Below are 24,637 nucleotides of genomic sequence, written 5' to 3' on the forward strand. Positions count from 1 at the left end.
AGAGAGGGTGCCAGCCCAGAGGATTGCACCCCTACCACCCTGCCAATTAGCTGATTGGTGGGACAGGGGACCATTATCCCGTGGTGGGAACTCAGGATAATGGTGGGAACTGGAGAATAGCTCTCATTCCTTGCACTGCATTGGGCTGACCCAAAACAGTGTGGGGAAAGCCTGAGCCTGGAGATCCTTGCAGCCACAGCACAGCTGTATCCTGCCCCTCTCCCTCCAGCCCCCTAATGCAACAGGAGACATGCAGGGGCAGGGGACCATTCTCCCTTGGAGGCAACCCTCCTGAAGCCCTGGGGGAGTTGCCATCACAGTACAGTTACCTTGCTCCCTAAACTCCTCCAGACCAACTGGAGAGTGGCACAGGACCAGTCTCCCCAGCAGCAACCCTCCTGGGGCTCCAGAAAGGTTCCCACCAGAGAAGAATGCCCCCCCTCACCAATTAGCTTATTAGTGGGAAAGGGAAAGGGGGGGAGGGGGGGTTCCCATGCAGTATCCCCACAGGGATCCCTGACAGCTTGCTCCTTGGTGGGCTATTAGGGACCCAATGCTCTCCCTTCCTCCCTGTCTCTTTTGGGAGAGTACAACTGTTGGATACCATGTGTTCTCCACACCTGAAGAAAGCAAACAGCAATTAGATTTAGATCAGGAGGAGGGCAATCTTTCTTCATAAGTAACTGATCTAACTTCTTTCAGAAGAGCAAGTTCTCTTCTGCAACAAGCCCTTGAACAGTTGTGCACTCTTTTTATACAAATATAATGCCTCTTTGTGGCCATAAATGATAAAGTTTAGAATCATAGAAAATTAGGGTTGAAAGGGACCCTCAGGAGATCATCCAGAGCACTCCCTGATCAAAGCAGGACCATCCCCAACTAGATCATCCTAGCCAAGGCTTTAACTAGCTGGGTCTTAAAAACCTCCAAGGATGGAGATTCCAGCACCTCTCTGGGTAACCTGTTCTAGTGTTTTACAACCTTCCTAGCGAGAAAGTTTTTTCCTAATATCTAGCCTAAACTTTCCTTGCTGCAACTTGAGACCATTGCTCCTTGTTCTGTCATTGAAGTCTAACTCCATCCTCTTTGGAGCCACCCTTCAGGTAGTTGAAGGATGCTATTAAGTCCGTTCCCCCCCCAACCCCCTTCTGCTCTTCTCTAGTCTAAATAAGCCCAGTTCCCTCAATCTCTCCTTGTAAGTCATGTGCCTTAGCCCCCTAACCACTTTCCTTGCCCTCTGCTAGACTCTCTCCAATTTGGCTACATCCTGTCTGTAGTGGGGAGCCCAAAACTGGTCATGGTGCTCCAAATGTGGTCTCACTAATGCGGAATAGAAGGGAAGAATCACTTCCCCTAACCTGCTGGCAACACTCCTACCAATGCAGCCCATTATGCCAGTAGCCTTCTTGGCAACAAGGACACACTGCTGGCTCACATTCAGTTTACTGCCCACTGTAACCCCCAGGTCTTGCTCTGCAGAGCTGCTGCTCAACCAGTCAGCCCCCAGCCTGTTTTGGTGCATGGGATTGTTCCATCTTAAGTGCAGGTGTTCGTATTTATCCCTATTGAACCTCATGAGATTTCTTTTGGCCCAAACCTCCAATTTGTCTAGGTCACACTGAATCCTAACTCTACCCTCCAGCATGTCAACTGTTCCCCCCAGCTTAGCATCATCTGCAAACCTTATGAAGGTGCACTCCATCCCATCTTCCAGATCATTGAGGAAGATATTGAGCAAAACCAGCCTCAGGACTGACCCCTGGAGCACTCCACTTGATACCTACTGCCAACAAAACATCAAGCCATTAATTACTACCCTGAGCCTGATGATCCGCCAGTTTTCTATCCACCTTGTAGTCCAGTCATCCAACCTGTATTTCCTTAACTTGCCTGCAATAATGTTGTACGAGACCGTATCAAAAGCCATGCTAAAGTCAAGTTATATCACATCCACTTGTCTCCTCACATCCACAGAACCAGTCATCTCATCACAGAAGGCAATCAGGTTGGTTAGGCATGACTTGCCCTTGGTAAATCCATGTTGATTGTTCCTAATCACCCCCTTCTCCTCCAAGTGCTCAGAAATGAATTCCTTGAGGACCTGCTCCATGTTTTTTCCAGCGACTGAGGTAAGGCTGACCACTTGGTAGAGTTCCCTGATCCTCCTTTTTCCCTTTCACAAATATGGGCACTAAATATTTGTCCTTTTCTAGTTGTCCAGGATCTTTCCAAATCGCCATGAGTTTTCAAAGATGATGGCCAGTGGCTCTGCAATCACATCAGTAAACTCCCTCAGCACTCTCAGGTGCATCCGCTCCAGCCCCATGGACTTGTACATATCCAGCTTTTCTAAATAGTCCGTAACCTGTTCTTTTGCCACAGTTGGCTGCTGACCTCCTCCCCAAACTGTGCTGCCAGGTGCAATAGTTTGGGAGTTGACCTTGCCTGTGAAGACTGAGGTGAAAAAGGCATCGAGTTCTTTAACCTTTTTTCTGCATTCTCAGTCACTAGGTTGCCTCCCTTGTTCAGTAAGGGATCCATACTATCTTTGATATGCCCCTTGTTACTTGTTAGAAAGCAAGCAACATGAAGAAAGATTGATGGAATTTAGTTTGGAGGAAAGAAGACCGGGGGGGGGGGGAGGGGGGGCGGGGAAGATGGGGGAAGGAAACAAGACAATAGTTTTCAACTATTTGAAAGACTGCCATAAAGGTATTGCAAAATAATACGTTCTCCTTCACCACAAAAACAGGACAAAAGGCAATGAGTTTAAACTGCATCAAAGCATATTTTAATTAAATCTCAGGATTAGTGATTGTTATAACCATAGGACAACAGAACAAGTTGCCTAGGGAACTTGCAGAACCTCTTTCCATGGAGTTTTTCCAAGAAGAAGCTAGACAGACATCTATTGGAAATGGTTCAGAAATAGGGTAGCCTGCATCTATCTGTGCAGAGGGTTGGATAATATGACACAGTAAGTTCCTGCCAATGCTGTAATTCTCCATCAGTATCAGTTTAGAAGTTTTAGAGAAAAATAGATTAGAAAATCTAAGAATGTTAAACATGTTGTCATGAATTCTGAAGTAGATGATTATATCTAGTTTGTTTCAGAATTCTCCTCAGAAGTGCAATAGAAAAAAAGTAACGTTCTTCCCAACATTTCTTTTTCACTAGTCCTGATGCGAAGGGTTGTGTTGGGCTCAGACCCTCAGCTCGCTTTCAGTGGCAGGTGACTCTCCCACATCCACAAAGCCCATTTGGTTTGAAATTCTGAAGAATAAATGTAATACACATATAAAGTATGTGCATGTAGAGAAAAAACATATAAACACTGTCTAGATATCAAGGTTCCTTAGGATGCATCAGCAGTTCAGACTAAAAAATAAGAATATATTCTAGCTACTTTTTAAAGCAAAGCTCAAAAATCACCTCTCAAGCTTCAATTGAAGACAGCATGGAGTACAAAAAAAAAAAAAAAAATCATCAAATTATAAGACTGTTTGTTCTTTTCTATCTATAACATAAAAAGGCCAAAGCAACTCTTCTTAAAATTGTTTTCAAGCTAAGACCTCATAATGCCAACTTTCAGCCAGGAACATTTTTTTAATTATGTGTAATAAACAAACATGGACTTGAATAATAAATGCAACTTTAAAACAATACTATGAGGCACTACTTGGGGTAATAACCATGTAGAGTAAGAGAATTATTTCATTTATCACAAAAAACTAAGCAAATGCAACATTAAGGCTGAAGATTAGGTTTATGGGTATAATGGGAATACCTACAAATTCCCAACAGTTTCAAAATCATTTAAAGCTAAACAGAAAAGGCTCTAACTTCTTACCTTAACTAACGTGTGGGTTATACCCACTGTGAAACCTACAAACAAGGTAACAGACACTGCTATAAATGAAACCACTATGGGCACCTACTGAAACACAAAAGGATTTTTTTTTGTTTCCTCATTAAAGAAAAGATATCAAAGGTACAGAACCCCAAGATTCAAAAGTTAAAATATTGCCTTGAAACAAGTCCAAGCTCACAAACCCTTACTGAAACACATACTTCCACTGATTTCAGTGGGACTGTGAGTACCAATAAGGGTTTGGAAATCAAACAGGTTCTCCTGGCTGCATCTAACATCTCATACTACATAGCTCTTAACAACCTTTAGCCTTACATACATAGATACAAGAGCCACCCAAAAAAACTTTTGAATTTCTTTAATACATAAAACAAAAAGACTAGTCTCTATTTACATTTAGCCACCTGATTATCTACATTTGTGATAAATCCATTTCTACCAGAAGTTGTGTCATAGAACTTTTGGGATTCAAAATTTCAAGTCTTTATGCACAGGCCCTAATCTGCAACAGGCAGTACACAGACTGATCCCCTGTGGTCCAAGTCGCACTGAATTTAATGGTCCTGTGCATGAATACCCATGCGCTATACACTGAAGGATCAACACTATAAGGAATCAAATGCGGAATCCACTTTAGACAATAATAAACTAGTATCTCTCTCTCATGAATAATGCACGTGTTCCACTGAGTCCATTCAGCTTTGTAGTTCTTCCATCAAAAAAAAGACCAGACCTACAACAACCTGAACTGAAAGCTAAGTATTACCACTCACATTCAAACTAGAGCAGCCAACCTTATAGAAGCATCTGGCTACTGTCTATTTTTTATAATGAAACATGGGAAGTAGTATTTATTACATTACCCTTCCAGTTCTTAGTTTTTTTAAGAGGCCAAATTGTGTGTTAAAAAAGTGTCCTTTCCCCACCCCAAACCTTAACAACTTTGTTATTTCAAGTATAATTATTTTCCAGTTTTAACCAAGTAAGCATTCCCCATTCAACTAAATACAAATTCTGAAGTTTTAGAACAGTTATCCAAGTCACTTGAATGCAAAAATATTCAGAATATTTGACTGCATAATATGAATTCTTCATCACCATAACAGATCACAAACTGCTTCAATTTCAAAGAAGCGTCTTGAGGGAATCCCCATTCATGCTCCTTACATTGAAGTAAAGATTTAAACAATTGTATGTTACTTAGAGCAAGCTCTACATCTCCATATGTACAACATCCATAGTCCAGCAAGATCAACCCCAAGTTCCAATACCAATATTTTAGATGGAAAACTTGATTTCTGAATTTCTTTTAGTGACTGAAGTTATGATTACCCTAAAATTAGGGTTTAATTTCTCTTTCCTCATCCCTTCCCCAGTTCTCTCTTCAAATACTTGGGTCCTCACACTATCTTTGTACTGTTTATATTCATCTTCCCCCAAATCCTGCCTTATGCTATTGAACAAGAATTAAAAATGATTTAATAGTGGAAACTGATAATATAGTTAGCTTCACTTCTACTTCAACTCCTACTACAGCAAGTATTTCTGTAAGAAATGTGCTTGCTTCCAAAGAAGCTTAGCAAAGAAACTCACAAGAGAAGCATCTGGGCTGTTCTATCTTACAACTTTCCATACCAGCATCTTTAAAATTGGGCACAAAGTAAGGGAGAAACAGTATATTTGCAATACCGTACCCAGTTTCAACACCTATGGTGGAAAGCTGACAATGACCTATGTGCACTCAGAAATGCTTAGTCCACTGGTTCTCAAACTTTTCAGATGCGAGTACCCCAAGGAAAATCCCTGCTTTCAGCTTTTAATAATTCTAGAGCATTTCATCTATCACATGAACTCAGAAAATCCACAACATGTCAGAATGTTTTTGACATTACAGACTGCTAGTTGAAACCTCTGTTTGTGTAGGTATTTGCACATCTAACAGTGCAGTACTCCACAGCACCATTAAAAGGATCTCACAGCACTCCAATGTGCCACAACACCTTCGCTGAGACTCACTGGCCCAAACTATGTATTTTGCCACTTGTACCTTCTTCCTTCCCTCTCCTCTATTTGTTTCTTAAATCAGTTACTGAGTTTGGGTTTATGTCAGATGTAAATGGAGGTTCCACACAGGTGCTGGGGTCAAGCCATCTGCACTGGATTGCAGGGTTCAGGCTTTAGATGGTAAATACTTTGAGGAAGGGAATGCCTTTTACCATGGAGTTCGTACAGATGATAGAACAATAGGGCTCTACTCCATATCAGGCCTCTGCATTTGGCTACTGTCATAAAAATCTAGAATCTGAATAGATTGTTTTCCTCCCAAGCAGCCCAATCTTTTGCTGGAGCCAGGCTTGAGAAATTAGTCCAGAAAAGATCCACTTTGGAGAATTTAATGAATGAAGAAGTCTTCAGAATACAGAATAAAATGATGGCCTAATGGTAGTGGCTTACACCCGAAGTATAACTAACGTATACTTCCATAACAGCCTTTTGCCACAAGAACAGCACCATACCCAGCGGGAAAATCAACTGTCAACATAGAACGATAGAAAATTAGGGATGGAAGGGACCTGAAGTCATCTAGTCCAACCCCCTGCTCAAAGAAGGACCAGGCCCAAGTAGATCATCCCACCCAAGACTCTGTCTAGCCAGGTCTTCAAAACCTCCAAGGATGGAGACTCCACCTCTCTGGGTAACCCATTCCAGTGCTTTACTATCCTCCTAGTGAGAAAGTTATCCGTAATATCCAACCTAAACTTCCCCTGCTGCAACTTGAGACTGTTGCTCCTTGTTCTGTCATCTGCCACCACTGAGAACAGCTAAGGTCCAGTCTCTTTCGAACCCCGCTTCAGGTAGCTGAAGGTTGCTATTGAATCCTGCTTTAGTCTCCTCTTCTCTACACTAAATCAGCCCAGTTCCCTCAGCCTCTCCTCATACATTATGTACCCCAGCCCCCAAACCATTTTTGCTGCTCTCCACTGGACTCTCTCCATATCATTTCTCATTTCAGTGACAGAAACGTGATCTGTCAATTACCAATCCTTGATATATCTATATAAAATTGGACCTTTGAAAGTTGTAACAAGGAGTCTAGTATTTCAGGAACAGTCTTATTTTTCCCCCACGGGTTCTATTTCCCCCCTCCCCGCTCCCATCAGGATTACTAATTTGCCAATCAGATGATGACGGGGCTGCAGGTGACACTGTCCCAGCCTGGTTCATCACCCCAGTGGCAAGCAGAGGAGACAGCCTGCAGCCAGGCAGACCCTGCTGGGCCGGAGGGGGAGAGCGCAACAAAAAGAGGGAAGCAAGAGCTGGGCTGGGCGGAGGAGAAGGAGACAAGGGAGGCATTTACCTGAGGCATCGCCCACTTTAAAGTCACTGTCATCTGAGCTATCATAATCTAAAGCTTCCAGCAGCGAAGCTGCCAAGGGCTTCACTTGCCGCCTCTTCGAGCTGCGGTCCACTGTGGGGAGAAAAACACGGCGCGCACGTTAGCCCGGGCCAGGCTGCTCCCACCACCACCGGCACGTGGGGGGGGGGGGGGGGGAAGCATGCGGGGACCCCCGGGGCTGGCAGGGACCGGAGCCCCGAGCCCGGCGGGAAGGCGGCCCCGGGCCGCGGCCGGGGACAGAAGCCACTTACTGGAGCCGGCGGCGGCCCGGGCGGCGGGGGCACGGTCCAGGCCCCGGCAGCGGCGGCAACACCGCAAGCCCCGCCGGCGCCGGGCCCGGGAACCCAGACAATGGGTAGAGCTGTGCCCCGGATGCAGATCCCGGCCCGCGAGCCGGGGCCGGCGAAGCTACTGCGCCTGCGCGAGCGCCCCCCCCGTCTGCGCGAGCCTCACGCCTGCGCAGTAGGAGAGTGAAGCTGCCGCGGTGCCGCTGCCCTTTCCCTGCCCGGGGTCGGGTGTGGGCGGGGCGCTGCTGCCCGCGGGGCGGGGAGGCTCCGCTGCGCCCAACCTGCTTCTTTACCTGAGCTGTCTGCTCCGCCCGGGGCTAACGCCGACCCCCAGCCGGGCCCGTGAATCCAGGAGCTGGAGATTAAAGAAAGCGCGTGTTGAGAGAGAGATCCGTGATATAGCTGGCAAGACGGGTCACTCCCCAGCTCTGGGACTGGCTTGTCTCCTTGTCTGCCAGGCACCAGGACAGCCTTGCTGAGGCAACATGGGCAGCTCCACGCCTTCGGCCTCCGTGCACACGGGGTGCCCCTCCGCTCCTCCGGTCCCACGCCCAGAAATAAAATGCCAACCCTTGCGTAAGTGGCATTTGGGGACTTAGGGCCCCTCTACACATTATGGGCATTGCACAGGTAACTGGTTAATTGCACAATCACCTTAAGACCAGCTATAAATGCAAAGTAGCCATCATACCATAAAAGGTCCAACCAGCTATAAAGTTAGACCTTGGAAATGTGTGCTAACTTTATAGCTGGCTGCTATCCAGTTTTAATTTGCATGTGTAGCAGGGGCTGTCAGCCTCAGGCATGCACCATGCCCGGGGTGAAGCTGCCAAGCCCTGGGGAACTGAGGCAGATGCAATCCCTCAGCCCCAAGGGTTTCACGTACCCCTGAGCCCTAGGGATTGAGGCAGCTACAATCCCCAGGGCCCAGGGGTTTCGTGCACAATGCCCCCGTGCCTGGGAGCCCCCTCAGTTGATAATATTTGGCATGTGTAGTTGATGACAGAGCCCATTGAGGGGGTCCCAGCTGCCAGAGCTTCTTTTTGCTTCTTTTTGCCTGCACCAGCAGTCAGACATGATGGGATTTAATGTGAGATCCCACAATCACACCTCCTGCTATGCATGTGTGGCATGGTAAGAGGGGCAATTGTGTGGATCACATTAGATCCCATCACACCTTTACCCGCCTGCGTAGAGGGGGCTTAGATGATCAAATCTGGTCATCTAGGCATCCAGAAAGAAAACTGAAACTGCCCTTGTGAGTGAATTTCCTCTTTGTAGCTGAAAACATGTTTTTACAGGTCATTGAAGTAGTTGTCATACAGACGTGCATTAGGACACTGGTAGATCAGTAGCTCTCCAAGGGATAGCTTCATTATCCACATTTGACAATGGCAGATACAGAGACATGAGAGCCCAATCGCTCAACCAGGAACAGAAGCCCCTATTTGTAAGTCCCTGTCTGAATTATCTCCACTAGGTTAACCACACTCTTTTTCCTTCCTATGCACTAGAATAAGGACTTGGGTGGTTGTGCTTTGGAGTGTCTGACATGTATAGTTGATGACAGAGCCAGTGAGAAATCACAAACATAGGTTATGTCACAAAGGTTTTAAGTTTCATTGTATGGTGGTCTCAGAACCTTTACAGACATGAGAAAAAAGAAGTACTCTCGTTCTCCATTTCCGGTAGCAGGTAGCCTGGCTCCCTGTCTGTATTTCCAGCTTATTATTTACCACCTAATTTAGACACTAGTGCACAAAAATATTCCTTGGTGTGCAATATTACTGCAGACACATCTCATGGGCTTTGGCTTACTGGAGGGCTGCACATCTGGCTTACAAAGGTCCTGTAACTCTCTGCCGTTGAACTTCCTGTACCTGTTTTGGCCAGGCATCTTCAGCTGTGCCCCAGGCTCAGCCATTCTCCTTCTCCACTCTGGCCAGTTCCCCTACCACACAGGAAGCTGTGGAGTACCCATACGTACCTTAATTTCCTGGTTTTAGGAGTTGAATTTTTCATGACCTTCAGCACTTATCTAACTAACACCAAGTCAGAGAGAGAGGCTTCAGTCTCTTCAGGGGTACAAAGCCCACTACATTTTTGTTCACCTACGAAGCAGGGAGAGGGTTACAGACCTTCTTCCAATACTCCCCAATGCCAGCATAGAGTGCAGTCCCTCACAAACTATGGTATTTACCTGAATCCAAGACAGCTTCAAATTTCAGCTGACCTCCTAATAATTAGATTCAATACATGGGACTGTGGCCAAGGCCTGGCCAGGAGCCAGGTCCATAGTCACCATGTGCTCTGTATCCCTGGCCTGGAGCAGGGCCAGATCTGCAACTAAGGGTAAGTGGCAGCAGCAGGAAGAGGGGGAAACAAGTGGTGGGAGGGAAGCAGGAGGCAAAAAAAAGGGGAGCAGGGAAGGGCTGAGCCTGTGGGGAAAAGCAGCTGATTCCAGGTCAGGTCCAGAGTCACAGTAGCCATCTGCCTTCCCAGCCTTGTACTCAAATCCAAGCCAAGTGGCTGTCCCCCCACCATGTTGAAAGGGGGAACTCATCTTGAATTTGAGTAAATATGGTAGATTCCCTCTCTGGGGCAGGGAGAGGGGCCTAATCACCAAGGTAAAAAGGCCCTACCTAGATCTCTTAAATTGGAAACAGAGAGAGGACCAGAGGAGTTAGACCAGGGGTAGGCAACGTTTTTTGGCCAGAGTGCTGAAAAAAACACAATGTCTACCTTGTAAGGTGCCAGAGTGCCAGTATGCCACAAAAATAAAACTGGGGTAGAGGGGGTACATGGCAGGATGCACTGCATATTTAATACAATTAATAATCATTAATGTTGCCTTTTTGAATTTTTAGAAAGCCTGATATTTACTGTAAAAACAAAACAAAACAAAAAACAAAAACCTGATGACAGTAAATAAAACTTCATGTACTGCCTTGTACTTGTGATTTTTTGTTGTTGTTAAGCATGTTGTGATGAGGGAAAAGAGGGAGAGAGGAGCAGGGAGCAGCAGGCACTGGGGGAGTTACTGTGGGCAGGCTGGCCTGGCCAGGCACATGAGAAGGCTGCAGCTGGAGGAGCGGTGGTGTCAGGTAGGGAGCAGGGCTGCCCCAGGGCTCCGCTACTCGGGCCACAGCGGAGGGGCCAGCAGCACTGGAGGTGGGGCCCAGCCAGCCTGTGCAGCTTCGCAGGGATGGGGCGCAGCCACCCTGCCCACAAAGGGATACTGCCTAGCTGGGGCAGGACGCCGGGCTCAGGGAACTCCCTGCTTGGTCTCTGTGCCAGCTGGGTACATTGTGAGTGGGAGCTGCAGCCGCAGACTGTTCCCCGGGCTCTGGGAACAGCCGCCGCAAACAGTGCTTAGGTCCGAGGCAGCCGGGAGCCTGCACCACAGCAACTCTGTGCAGTGCCTGCCCCAGCCCTGGCCCCTTGAGGGGAGCTGCGGGTAGGCAAGGCCAGGACCCGGGCAAACTGAGGCAGCTGCCAAGGCTGTCCCCAGGCTCCAGGGGGTCCCGCAGCCAGGCCTCTGCAGCAGGGATGGCTCTGCCTTGCTTGTGCTATTCCCAGTGTTCAGGAGGCCGATTCCGGAGAGGGAAGCCCCCCGAGCCTGGTGTCCTGTCCCAGCCAGGCAGCATCCTCATGCACAGGGTGACTGTGGCCCATCCCTGCGGAGCTGCGCAGGCCAGGCCAGGCCCCACCACAGGTGCCACAGGGCACCCCCACCTGCCCGCCTACCACAGCTTGAGCCCACAGAGCCCCAGGGCAGCCCCCACTTCCTGCCCAGACCCTGTCTTCCTAAGGGCCCGACCAGGCTGGCTTACCCACGGCACCCCCCCTCCCCCACGCTGCCCAGACCCTGTCCCAACCACCTGGCCCCAGCACTTGTCACCTCAGTGCTGCCCTGGGTGGCAGAGGGTGTCTGCCTGCCTGGGCAGCTCCCTCCAGGGGTCAGCCAGGCTGGAGGGCACACCCTGGGGTCAAGGAGCGGGGGCAGTAGAGCACAGACAGCATCCTTGCCTGTGTTCTTCTGGCTTCGCCCCAGTGCCTGCCACGGTGCTGGGACTTGTGGCTGCACAGGAGAGCCCAGAGCAGCAACTTAAGAAAAAAACAAAAAACAATTTCTTTGTGTGCCTCCCGGCATGCCAGGAAAAATGTCTCCGTGTGCCACTAATGGCACGCATGCCAGGAGTTGCTGACCCCTGAGTTAGACTCTAAAAAGGAACAGGGTCCACCAGATTTCAGGATACACCTAGAAAGGGAGAATGTGAGACTGACAAGCTGTTCCATTCCTATTCTTTCACTCTGCAGCACGGAACCCTTCCCCCTCTTACTTGGACGAAGGAAGTGGAAAGGGATCTTGGAGTCCTAGTGGACTCCAAGATGAACATGAGTCGGCAGTGTGACGAAACCATCAGAAAAGCCAATGGCACTTTATCGTGCATCAGCAGATGCATGACAAATAGGTCCAAGGAGGTGATACTTCCCCTCTATCGGCACTGGCCAGACCACAGTTGGAGTACTGCGTGCAATTCTGGGCACCACACTTCAAGAAGGATGTGGATAACCTGGAGAGGGTTCAGAGAAGGGCCACTCGTATGGTTAAGGGCCTGAAGACCAAGCCCTACGAGGAGAGACTAGAGAAACTGGACCTTTTTAGCCTCCGCAAGAGAAGGTTGAGAGGCGACCTTGTGGCTGCCTATAAGTTCATCATGGGGGCACAGAAAGGAATAGGTGAGTATTTATTCACCAAGGCGCCCCCGAGGGTTACAAGAAATAATGGCCACAAGCTAGCAGAGAGCAGATTTAGATTGGACATTAGGAAGAACTTCTTCACAGTTCGAGTGGCCAAGGTCTGGAACGGGCTCCCAAGGGAGGTGGTGCTCTCCCCTACCCTGGGGGTCTTCAAGAGGAGGTTAGATGAGTATCTAGCTGGGGTCATCTAGACCCAGCACTCTTTCCTGCTTATGCAGGGGGTCGGACTCGATGATCTATTGAGGTCCCTTCTGACCGTAGCATCTATGAATCTATGAAGAACGGAGTGGGTGTAGCCTGCAAGAAGCTTAGTTGAGAAGGCTCCAGGATTCAGGTTGCAGATTGCAGACAGATGAGCACACTTTCCTTTTTAATAGGGAATGATCAGCAGCTGGTCCCTATAGCAACAAGCCAGGTCAGGGGACCGGAAGATAGAGGAGCAAGCGCCATATAAGCCTGAGCCTGGAACACAAATGTCAGATTAGCTCAGACCCTCACTATAGAAGGAGCCCAACAGGCAGGCTGCATAGGTGGGAGGCAAGTTTTATGTTTTAGTTGTTGTTTGTGTTAGACTGCAGGAATGGGTTCTGGCTGTAGGGGAAAAGAAAATCACTGGGCAGGGTGCCTGGGGCAATCTGGGCTTTGAGCCCTGCAAAAGGGGCAAGCAGAGTAAGCTGGGCTGAGGCCAAGAGGGCCAAGGCCCAGGCAGGAGCTCAATGAGGCTTTCTGAAGGGTGGCCAGTCTAGGGGACCTAAAGGGACATGTGCCTGGGGGGCCAAGGGGCTGACAGTCAGGTACAGAAGCAGCTGAAAGGCCAATGCCCATGGTCTAGCAGCTAGGCATTGGGCTGGGGTGCAGGGGGAAGGGGTCTGTGCCTGGGGCCAGGGGCAGATGGTCAGGCACAGACAGTTGAATCTGAGGACAAGAGAGAAGAGGTCAAAGGGGGAGTGCCCCAGAGAACCCTCCATATTGTGAGGTACTAAACCCTAATGAGAGCCCTGCTAGGGTTAGGGACCTGGTGGGCAGCTAGGGCTAAAAGGGAGAAGGAGAGAGCCCTGCCAGGGTTTAGGGATAGGGTGGCCATCATAGAGGACATTCTGGTTTTCTGCTACTCTGTCCTCTTTTGATATGAAACCCCATGCCTTTATGTCCTCTATTTTTCTCTTCAGGAAAGGCATCTGGTTTTCTATCAACAGAGGACAACCAGACTATTCTCTGTGATGGCCACCCTAGTTACCAATGAGCTGATTCACAGATTAATGATGGGCAGGGTGGGACAAGGCACCAAAAGCCAAGATGTGGGCATCTGAAGGCAGCCTCCCATGGTATGTTAATTTTCACATCAAGGCATGGCAGGTAAGAATGGAGGTGGCCCAGGAGGGGGAACTGAAGTAAGGGAACAAGCATAGGGTAGCCCTAGGGAGTGCTGTAGCCCCCTCTGAGGCAGCACCTGTTCCACACTCATACATCTCCTTCTAGTGCCTTAACCTGCCCTTCCCACTCCTAGTAACCTGCACCTCCTTTTGACTTTTCTCCTGGCCCCATTTTTTCTCCCTCCTCTTTACTTCTTTTCCCCAGCTACTTTACAACCTTCTTCTCTTCCCCTTCCATCAAGAATTCATACTTGTTTTCCTTTTTAGAAAGCAACAAAAGTCCCCTTTAGGGGACTAAAATGTCTTTATACAAACACCAGGAGTATGGGGAACAAGCAGGAGGAGCTCGCACTCTTGCTTGCTAGCACCCAGTATGACCTAGTCTGACTAACCAAGACATGGTGGGATTCTACACATGACTGGGCGGTAGGCATTGAGGGGTATAGGTTGCATAGGCGTGACAGAGTGGGGAAAAAAGGTGGGGGGTAGCACTCTATGTTAAGGAGCAGTATACGTCTTCCACCATTAAGGCAGGGGTTAAAGAGGGAAACACCGAGGCTTTGTGGGTCAGGATCTGGTGGGGGGCAGGGGAAAAGGACTTGGTTGTGGAGGTCTACTACAGGCCTCCTCATCAGGAACAAGAGCTAGACGATGTAATCTCTGGTCAGCTAGCAGACGCCACACAGGCAAGGGAAGCGGTGGTCATGGGAGGTCTAAACTACCCAGATATTTGCTGGGAGGAGCAGACAGCCAAAACAAGCTGCTCATGGAGGTTCTTACATTGTGTGCAGGACCTCCACCTAACCCAGCTGGTGTCTAGTCCCACCAGTGGTAGCACCTTGCTTGACCTAGTCTTAGAAACAGGGGATGATCTCGTGGGGAACATCCGAGTTCATGGTAGCCTGGGAGATAGTGACCATCACTTGGTCGAGTTCACTATACAGCGAAGGGTGGGTAAAGTAACAAGTGGGGCTAAGGTGTTGGACTTCAGAAGGGCCAACTTTAGCAAGCTTAGAAGGCTAGTTAGTGAGGGGATACAACTCAAGAACATAGAGCATATGGGGGTCCAGGAGGGTTGGAGGTATCTCAAGGGAGTGATCCTTGGGGCTCAAAAGGAGTCTATCCCATTACATAGGAAGGGAGGTAAGGGGGCAAAAAAAAAAACCCTTGGCTGAACAGGGAACTCCAGGAGAGTCTGGGGGCAAAGAAAGAGCTGTATAGGCAATGGAAGCAGGGAGCAGCCACCAAGGAGGAATATATCTCCCTGGCGCACTATTGCAGGGAATCAGTTAGACAGGCCAAGGCGGGGCTTGAGCTCAGGCTGGCTTCAACAATCAAGGACAATAAAAAGTCCTTCTTCAAGTGTATAGCGGGCAAAAGGAAAGCTCAGAGCAACATAGGGCCCCTGCAAGACAAATCAGGACAGTTGGTGGTTGACACAGAGAAAAAAGCAGAGCTCTTCAATGAGTTCTTTGCTTCAGTATTTCTATGTACCGACCAAGCCAATTCCCCCACCTCGATCACTGATGGATGTCCACATGGCACCAGTCTGCCTACGGTTAGTTCTGAAATAGTTAAGGAGCTCCTGGAGGAGCTGGATGGGTACAAGTCAGCAGGCCCAGATGACCTCCATCTATGGCTGCTGAAAGAATTGGCCAGTGTCATAGCTGAGCCACTGGCACAGCTGTTTGAGCACTCATGGTGCTCTGGCCAGGTCCCTGAGGACTGGAGAAGGGCCAATGTGGTGCCCATTTTCAAGAAAGGGAGAAGGGATGAGCCAGGTAACTTTAGACCTGTCAGTCTTACCTCTATTCTTGGGAAAATGCTAGAGAAAATAATCAAAGAACACATTTGTGCAGGCCCAGCAAGGGAAATGATGCTGAGGGGAAGCCAGCACGGGTTTGTCACAGGTAGATCCTGCCTGACAAACCTTGTAGCCTTCTATGACCAGGTCACACACTGCCTGGACGCGGGAGCCGAGGCTGATGTCATCTTCCTGGACTTTAGGAAGACCTTCGACACAGTTTCACACCCTATCTTCATTGGGAAGCTAGCAGACTGTGGAGTGGATGCCTACCCTGTCAGGTGGGTGGCCAACTGGCTTCGGGACCGCACCCAGAGAATGGTGGTGGATGGTTCCTTCTTGGCCTGGAGGGAGGTGGGCAGTGGAGTCCCGCAGGGTTCAGTCCTCGGACTGAGATTATTCAATATCTTCATCAGCGATTTGGACAAGGGCATGGAGAGCACCCTCTCCAAGTTCACTGATGATACCAAGTTATGGGGTAATGTTAGTACACCGGAGGGCAGGGAGCAGATTCAGGCTGACTTGGACAGTTTGGATCAATAGGCAGAGAGAAATAGGATGCAATTTAATAAAGATAAATGTAAGGTACTCCACCTGGGAAGGAGGAACCCCCCAGCACACCTATAGGTTGGGGATTGTCCTCAGCAGCTCGGAGGAAGAGAGGGATCTTGGAGTCATAACTGACTCCAAGATGAACATGAGCCAGCACTGTAACAAGGCCATCAACAAGGCCAATCGCACCTTCTCATGCATTAGCAGGTACATGACTAATAGAACAAAGGAGGTGATGCTCCCCCTCTATGCGGCACTGGTCAGGCTGCAGTTGGAGTACTGTGTCCAGTTTTGGGCGCCGCACTTCAAGAGGGATGCAGGGAATCTTGAGAGGGTCCAGAGGAGGGCCACTCACATGATTAGTGGCCTTCGTGATAGACCCTGTGGGGGGAGGTTGAGAGCTGAATCTCTTCAGCCTTCACAAGAGACGGCTGAGGGGAGATCTTGTGGCCGCCTATACATTTATTAGGGGAGGTCAACGGGGAATAGGGGAAGTGCTGTTTACTAAGGCGCCCCAGGGAGTGACTAGGAATAACGGGTGTAAACTAGTTGAGAGTGGATTTAGGTTAGATATTAGGAAGAAATTTTTCACAGTAAGGGTGGTCAGGATCTGGAATGGACTTCCAAGAGAGGTGGTGCTATCACCTAGCTTGGAGGTCTTCAAGAGGAGGTAGATAGCCACCTAGCTGGGGTCATCTGACCTCAGTCCTCTTTCCTGCCAGGGGCAGGGGGTCGGACACGATGATCCATTGTGGTCCCTTCTGACTCTACAGTATGTGAATCTATGAAAAATCTGCTGTACTGAGATTACACCCACCTCTCAGGAATACTGTAATAGGTTGCCTTCCCCAGCACCATCTTCCCTGTTATCTGCACCCTATGTGGGGCGCCCTTGGAGTCCCCTTTAAGGTTTCTTGTGTCCCACTCTCTCCCTCTTGCCTGCCACGTCTTGATGGAAATTATTATGCTAATGTTCCTGAAAGTGGGAGACTGCCTATTGTATTTCCTATGTTGGGGTCTTTAGCCTCCACAGGCCTTGACCCCGGTCTTTCTCTAGGTAGGCCTCCCTTTCTAAACCCACCAAACAGTGTTTGACTCTGAGCCTCTAGCCTTTTTTTTCACTGTCTTCAGGCTCATGGCCCTCTTTCCTGCTCCAATCTAGAGCCTGGCCTCCCTGGCCCAGAGGTCTCAGCCCTAGTCCCACAGCCAGGGCAGCACAAGTTCAAGGCCAGGGGATGGCCCCAACCAGTCCCACAAAAAAAAACAAAATTGACCGTCAGATGAACCAGACCACCCTGGCCTTTTAAGGTCATGCCTTCTGGTGCCAGGTCAGTGCACCCCAAAATCCTGCACCCTTACTGGTGCCAGGGCCTATGTACCCCCAAAAAGTCATGCCCTCACTGGCACCGGGGTCCCCACTCTGTAGTGGGCTACCAAATGAGGCCTCCTCCTTCCCCTAATAGCCTCACCCAAACCACTGATATTATTCAATAACCAAAAGAAATATGGACAGTCCCATCCATGGGCAATAACTGCCCCCAAGGAAAAAAAAATTGTGATCAAAGCAAGCCGCATGCCAGCTTACATTTACACCGGATTCATGCTTTGGCTCCCCACCGTCGGCTTCTGAGGCAGCTGTCGTCTCTCAGGGCTTCCATAGTCCCCTCTGCCTGCCTTTTGGACCACTCACCAGGCCTCTCCATGGAGCTCTGGGATGCACTCCTTCCCCTTCAGCTGCTGGCCCTTACTGCTGCTCTCCCCAAGGTTTTTATAGCCTTGGCCTGCCCTTTCCGGTCAGCTGACTAGCTGGCCAGGCTCGGTATTTAACCCCTTCCTTACTAGCATTCTGTGCCCAGAAAGTTCTGACCCTAAAGGGGCAGACCTATCTTCTGATGACAGGGCTAGGGTTCCCTGTTACACACACCCCTCTCTTCTCTTTCATCTGGATACTTTCTGAACCCTTGATCTTCCTTCAAGTAACAGGGTTAGGGTTCCCTGTTACAAATACCAATAGGCTAGAAACCCTCCTGGACACTCTGTTCATGGATGCAGTGTAATCCACTAGATGCATGCCTCTGTAGAGAGCTAAGTCCTTTTGCATACTGTATAAAATTGTGCTTTTCTGAAAAAGGTGAGTTCCAGTAAGAACTATCTGGGATAAGTTTTGAGTAATCATGGCCATTTGGGGTATAATTACTGCCATACTTTGATTCCCCAGGTGTGTATAAAAAACACGAATAGAATTCATCAACGTTTTTGGTGGGAGGGAAAAAGGCCATTCTCCCGTCACCAGGAAAGTTGTATTTCAGAAATCTTTAGCTCAGATAACAGTAATATGGCTTATTAGTTCTACCCTGGATTCTTTGCATGCACGCCAAATTTCATGGCAAGCCAAAGCTCATGGATTGTAGCATGGAGAAAAATCTACCTTTAAGCAGATATTGGTTCTCAACTTAACAGTAGTGACAGTGCTATACTGGTACCATGGACAGCGATACCATGTCCCCTTGTTCTTTCATAGAGAAGTAACATTCATTTTTCACTGTGGTTTAATCATGTTTCCTCTTACTAACCAAAAGTTTAATTACAATATAGAAACCATATTCTACCCTTATTCCTTATGTATGCCACACACAGATCTCAGTGAGACATTGCTTTGAAAGGAGGTAGGTGGAAGCCTCAAACTTGTATTATAGACTACTAGCCATAATTAAAAACAGATTTTGGCCCCTTCCCCACCATTAAGTGTTTTGATGCTGCCAAATTAATAAAGATCTTTGTTCAGCAGCATATAAAATAATTTTGGTGGTTTCTATCTAGTACTTAGTAAGTAGGTCCTGAATCATAAAAGCCCCCCACCACAATTGGTGCTAACTGGCATGTAAGATTTTTTGAGTAGGTGTGATATCTTTTATTAGACCAACTGACTAGTTGGAAAAGAGTTCTTAGCAAGCTTTTGGGCACAGTCACCCTTCTTCAGGCACAGGGAATCTCTGCTGTTCTGAGACTCCAAGAATGAAACCTGCATGTTTCATTCTTGTTTCCTTAGATCTATAAGATCCAGAGTTGGTACTTTAATCTCATAGTCTAGCTGCCCAGAACTACCAGCAAAATAGTGATGCCTAAAAAAGCCTTACGGCATAGAAAATATACTGTCCATACCTCCTTAATTGTCATCCCTTGGCAGTATCTCCTTTCTAAAAGCCTCCTTTAAAGATGAGTTACGCAGCATGCCCTCCCTGTATTCCACTAGCTTTGGACTTTCAGAGGAGATGGAAAGAAGAGCCTTCACAGAGAATGCCCTGCCAAAATATCCTTTTCTTTTATTGCTGTACAAGCTTTTGCAGAGCCACTAAGAATACTGGAACACTATACTGTCCCCTTGTTCCAAGAAGTGCAGAGATATTGATGGGGCGGTGTGGAAAGCCATGCACTCTTACTGCCAAAGCTGTACCTGTTCTGTGGTGAAAGTGTTCTCAGTTTATCATCTTTACCAAGAACTAAATCCATACAAAAATGAAAGAAAATCATCCTGATGTGTCATTGTTAGTAATAAAGTTATAAACAGATGAAAATAATAGTTTAGAATGAAAGTGTCCATATAGCCCTGACAGTAGCACAGCTATATAAAAAGTGCCCTGGAATATTTAGTACATTGGGTCACATTCAGCACATTAGGTCGTTCAATTATCTGGGCATTTCAGTGATTCTTTTAAGGTCTGTACTTTAAGTGCACAATCCACTGAAAGAGTGAGTGTCCTGATCTCCATGTCAGTCATGTTTTTTGCTGCTGAAGAAAAGGTGGGGTGAGGTATTCCTCTGAATGCACTAATGTTCCAAGAAGCATAGGTTTCTTTGCGGTTCAGTAAAGACCGTTTGTAAAGGGGGTTACACAATAGCAATTCAGCAGAAGACACAGTAGTACTTTTGCAAGTTACCTTCAAACTAAATATCATCTTTAGTTTAAAGAAAGCCTCAAATATGGCTTCATTTTAAAGAATCAGAGAAAAAAACACTAAAACTGTAATGAAGTCAGAAAATAAACATGTTCTTAACCTTCAATCATTTATGAATACAAAAATAACAATAAGACATTATAGATCTAAAGGATTTTTCTCCTGTCAGTGAGCAGACTGTGTAAAGTCATGACCTACCTTTGTGAATCCAAACACCAAACTCTTTTATTACTCATCAAAACATAGCCATTGGTAGTAGGCATGCTGAACTTCTTCAAACATTTTCCCATAGGGAATTGTTCCAGCTTCCACTCTCTAAGTGTACCATTACAGCAAGCACCTTTTTGAGTGATCTCTGTTCTTTTTACTAGTATTCTATTGTATGGTACAGAGGGGGAATGATTGAATCAGATGTCTTTGATGGTTTAAATTACAAAGAGCTGGAACCTAGTAGCAATGGTCCCTAAGAATAATAAAGTTCAGACTGCTACAAAGTCCACTGCAGTTAAGTGCTGCTGTGGAATGTTTCCATGATGAATTAAGACACGTCTTGTTGTCCTTGATGACACATGGCCCTTTCTAAGTGACGGATTATTAATTGTGATTCATCTTGGCTTGTTTATGCGATACACATACTGGTAAACAGTCCTGAAAAAAAATTAAACCCCCTATATATCTATTACTTACAGGTCAAGCTATATTCATAGAATACCAAGTCAAGCATTTAAAAGTTAGAGAATACCAGAATTCTGCAACCTTAATGATAAATACACTTACATGTGTATTTGAAGTCCCATTCACTTTAGTTAATATAAGTATTTCCAGGATAAGAACATTAATTCTGACCCTATGCGCATATATATTATAATACCATTTCCTTACAGATGGAGAAAGAGGTCCAAAATCATTGTAAATACTTGTAGCATAAGCTCTGTATCACATTTGCATTTGCACATTTGCACTATGCATTTTATATATTTGTAAGATTTGAATTTGCCACAATAAGAAACATCCAAGGGTAGATCCAGGGAGGTACACTGGTGCAGTTGCATCCCTCCTTTGATTCCTGTTCCACTCAAAGTTTAAAATCAACTGCCTGCAATGGCAGCAACAACATTTCTAGTCAGACAACAGTGAAGGAGTCAAGTGACTTCATGGCTCATTATAATTTACCTGATTCTTTCTAAATGCTTCGTTCTACAGTTGTTAACAATTCCTTCTCCTTTTTTTTAAATGCTCTTAACATTTCATTAATCAAGCCTAGCTATAATCAAGCCTTTCTTTTACAGTTCTACTGTCTGTTAGCTGCTCCTAGTCATGTAGCTCCTATTTCATATCCCTGCAGACTGTTTTTAATTTTAGCTTAAACATTAACTCAGGTCTGAAAACCTTTAACTCAGGTGAACATTAACTTAGATGTGGAAATAACTTTCAGTGAAGCATTGGATGCTTTGTCAAGATGCTCAGAAGGCTAGATTTTGTCTTATGAATCTGTCAAAGAGATGTATGTTTATTTCTAATGATTACAGGTCTAATAAAACAACATCTTTTAAGTATTTTTGCCTAGTTTGTTGTGTTTTTATACATTATGAGTAATATAGCAAATTAATGTAGTAAAGAAACAAAGCCTATTACTCATAAGGCCTGAAATGTCCAGCCTTTCTGTCAAATCTTTTCAAAATTTAAATCCTTATAAAGTTTATCTTAACAGCAAAGTTTGGGGTTCAGGATTCATTTTCCCTTGGTGTCATTAATAACACCACATAACAACTCTGTAACTGAATAGGATTAGTGCTGAATTTTTATTGCAATCAGGTTCTTTATCAGGTAATTTTGATTAGACACAAATTCTTGCTATTACCTTCATTATCCCATTCATTTTCTCCCAATATTTGCAGTTATCTATTGATATGTCAGGTTAAGTCTCAACTTCATAACCCTTTACTCACACAAATATTCTGACTTGAGTAAGTATTAATAACAGCATCTCTTCATGGATGTCTACGTGTTAATTCAAGCTCCATATGGGTAAAACAAATGTTTTCATCTCCTAAGGTCCTACTTGTTACACACGGTCACAAACAAGGCATCATCTTAGGCCTCTGACATGTTATGTGTAAGATTAACACATGAAATTCAATTTAAGGTGTTATAATAAATAAGCCACAATGTTATTCCATATAATTTTATCCCTAACTATCCCAAACTTTATCGCTAACATATAATGTGGAATAACTTTGTGGCTCATTTGTTTCATTCCTTAAAATTGAGCACGTGGCCAACGGTACCCTGGGACATTTCAAAACCCTGTACGCTGCCCAGCTGGGCAGCATGCCTAATTTTATAGATCCTAGCACAGGGGGGACCCAGGGATCGGGCTGCCACAGCCCAATCCCAGGGTCCCTATGATTGAGGGTGGATAAAAACCCTGTGTACCATCCAGCTGGGCAGCACACAGAGTTAGAACAGGTCCCAGTGGAGGGTGAGCTGGGCTGCCACAGTCAAATGGGTGGCACATGTGGTTTCATGGCTTCCAGTGCACAGAAAGCCCAACATTGAGCTTCCATAGCTCAGTGCCAGACTCCCCAAGTATCAGCACCTGTTCAAATCCTGTGTGTTGCCTAGCTAGGTAGCACACATGGTTTTATAGGTCCACAGGGAACTATAAAACCATATGTGCCACACAGATGAGTGGCCCATGGGTTTTTACTCATCTCCAGAGCTCAGGGATCCCAGGGTCCTTTTGCCATTTCCCCCTCCCACCCAGGTAAGGTTCTGACAATCAGCTGATTGTTAGCTGGGGCTTGGTACCAGTTTGGTACCCAGCTCCAATTAACAATCAGCTGACTGTTGGCATCCAAATTTCATCTTGATGGTGCAGAAGAACCCCAGGCTTATTTTCAAAGCATGTTTATGTGTTATTTCATGTTATTTCTCCCACTTGAAAGGTCACAGTAAACATCTGGAAACTCTTTCATTGTCTTCCCTGTAAATTCTCTTTTGCCAGGATGCCTAAAAAATCTGATGTAGCCATGATGGTCCAGGAATTATGCAAGAGGCAAGGATTTTTTTGAGTGTCATCTTTTCTTGAACTAACTGCACAGTTAGGGATAAAGTTAGACAAGCTTTTGAATGCAAGGCATTCTTCTTCAGGTCTTCAGGCTTCTTCAGGCCTTGCATTTGAAAGCTTGTCTAACTTTATCCCAGCTATGAAGCTGGTCCAATAAAATATATCACCCCACAAAAATCCTCACCTTTCTAAAAAAAACTTGACAAAATTTACACTGTGCTCTGCGCACCAGGCTGCAGCATGTATGGAGCCTACTGGCCACTGTTATTTATGATAATCAGTAATGTCTCATCGTTTCCCTGCATGCCCCCATCTGTCAGTATCAGTCTGTTATCTCTTGTTTTGTTCTTTTGTGACCCAAAGAATTTTCAGTAGACTGCCTTCTTGTATTGTGTTTGTATGATATATAGCATGATAGGATACTAGTTCTTGACTTGGGCTTCTAGGCACTACTATAATACAGATATTAATAATAACAAGCAGCAGCAGCAGCTGGCCCTTCAATTATAAGCTCTTCAAATAAGACATGTTCTCTTTGTTTGTATTGTATGTTCATTTTAGGAGACTGTATAATCAAGGAAGAATAATTAAAGATAGGAATGTATTATTAAAGGAAATATTCATGTTCTTTACCGAATACCAAGGAGACCCTTCTATTAACAAGATATGGGAACTATGCCTCAATTAAATGGCTTTTACTGACTTCAGTAGGCTTTGCTTCAAGCTTTTATAAAGTTGTACCTGATTGGTATATAAGGCAGCAAACACTGTTCTTCATCCAACAAAGTGTTCAGATGGATTTTCTATTGATCTGAAGAAACCTGGAATCAAAAGAACATCTTCCATTGCAAACAGAAAAACTGCAGACCAGCCACTGCTAATAAAAATAATTATATAGACTTCTTTCTTTTTTCAAAAAGTTAATTAATTTTACAAGTGTTATGTGAGTGGTCTTGCTAGAGAAAATGCAACCCTCACCTATTCAAAATATTCTCTCCTTTCCTGTATTTCATTCTATGTATGACCGATCTATGTTTATGTATAAAAGTTGAACTTGTTTGGCTTTTATGAACCTATTTGGGGGAAAAACTTCAGACAGAAAATAGATGCTAAGATGCAATCTTTAAATTTTTAACATTCTTTTTCTTATTCTAACAAATTAACTCCATTTGTTTCCCTTTCTGGTAGTTCTTGTTTCAAGTTAGTTCAACTGGCAGCAAGAGCAGTACAAAAGACTTTTTCAAGGTTCTTGATAGTGTTGGAGTGATGTTGTAGCCATAATGGTCCCAGAATTATGTAAAAGGGAAGAATCTTTGTGGGTGATATCTTGTACTGGATCACTTGTATGGTTGGGATAAAGATAGACAAACAAAGCAAGAATACAAGGCATTCTTCATCAGATTTGAGGAAAGAAGCAGGTACAGTGATGATTAAAAACAGAGTAAAGAGCTGTGAAATTGCAGGAGAGAGAGGTTCCCAGAGGTAGCAGACAAACAATTGACAAAAAAAAAGCTTGATTAATGGAAGATCAAGGCCTATCAAAGGGAAAGAAAGCCATTATCA

General features: G+C 46.0%; 1 protein-coding gene across 7 annotated transcripts in view; it reads right to left on the reverse strand.

The window, feature by feature from the left end:
* The window catches only part of PHF14 (PHD finger protein 14), a 312,624-nt gene extending 304,976 nt beyond the window's left edge, over positions 1–7,648 (reverse strand). For 4 of the 7 annotated variants that reach the window (XM_014603199.3, XM_019497872.2, XM_014603197.3 and 1 more), the window contains exons 1-2: positions 7,520–7,645; positions 7,230–7,340 (exon numbers count right to left, since the gene is read on the reverse strand). In XM_014603199.3, the coding sequence (XP_014458685.1) occupies positions 7,230–7,340; position 7,520 (112 nt within the window). In that variant the 5' untranslated portion in view covers positions 7,521–7,645. Of the gene's footprint in view, positions 1–7,229; positions 7,341–7,519 lie in introns of all 7 variants that reach the window. The other 3 variants (XM_059728970.1, XM_014603196.3, XM_059728969.1) reach the window with 3 other exon arrangements.
* Between the last annotated feature and the right edge of the window lie 16,989 nt (positions 7,649–24,637).

This window comes from Alligator mississippiensis, chromosome 5 (genome assembly GCF_030867095.1).
Source record: "Alligator mississippiensis isolate rAllMis1 chromosome 5, rAllMis1, whole genome shotgun sequence".
NCBI lineage: Eukaryota > Metazoa > Chordata > Crocodylia > Alligatoridae > Alligator > Alligator mississippiensis.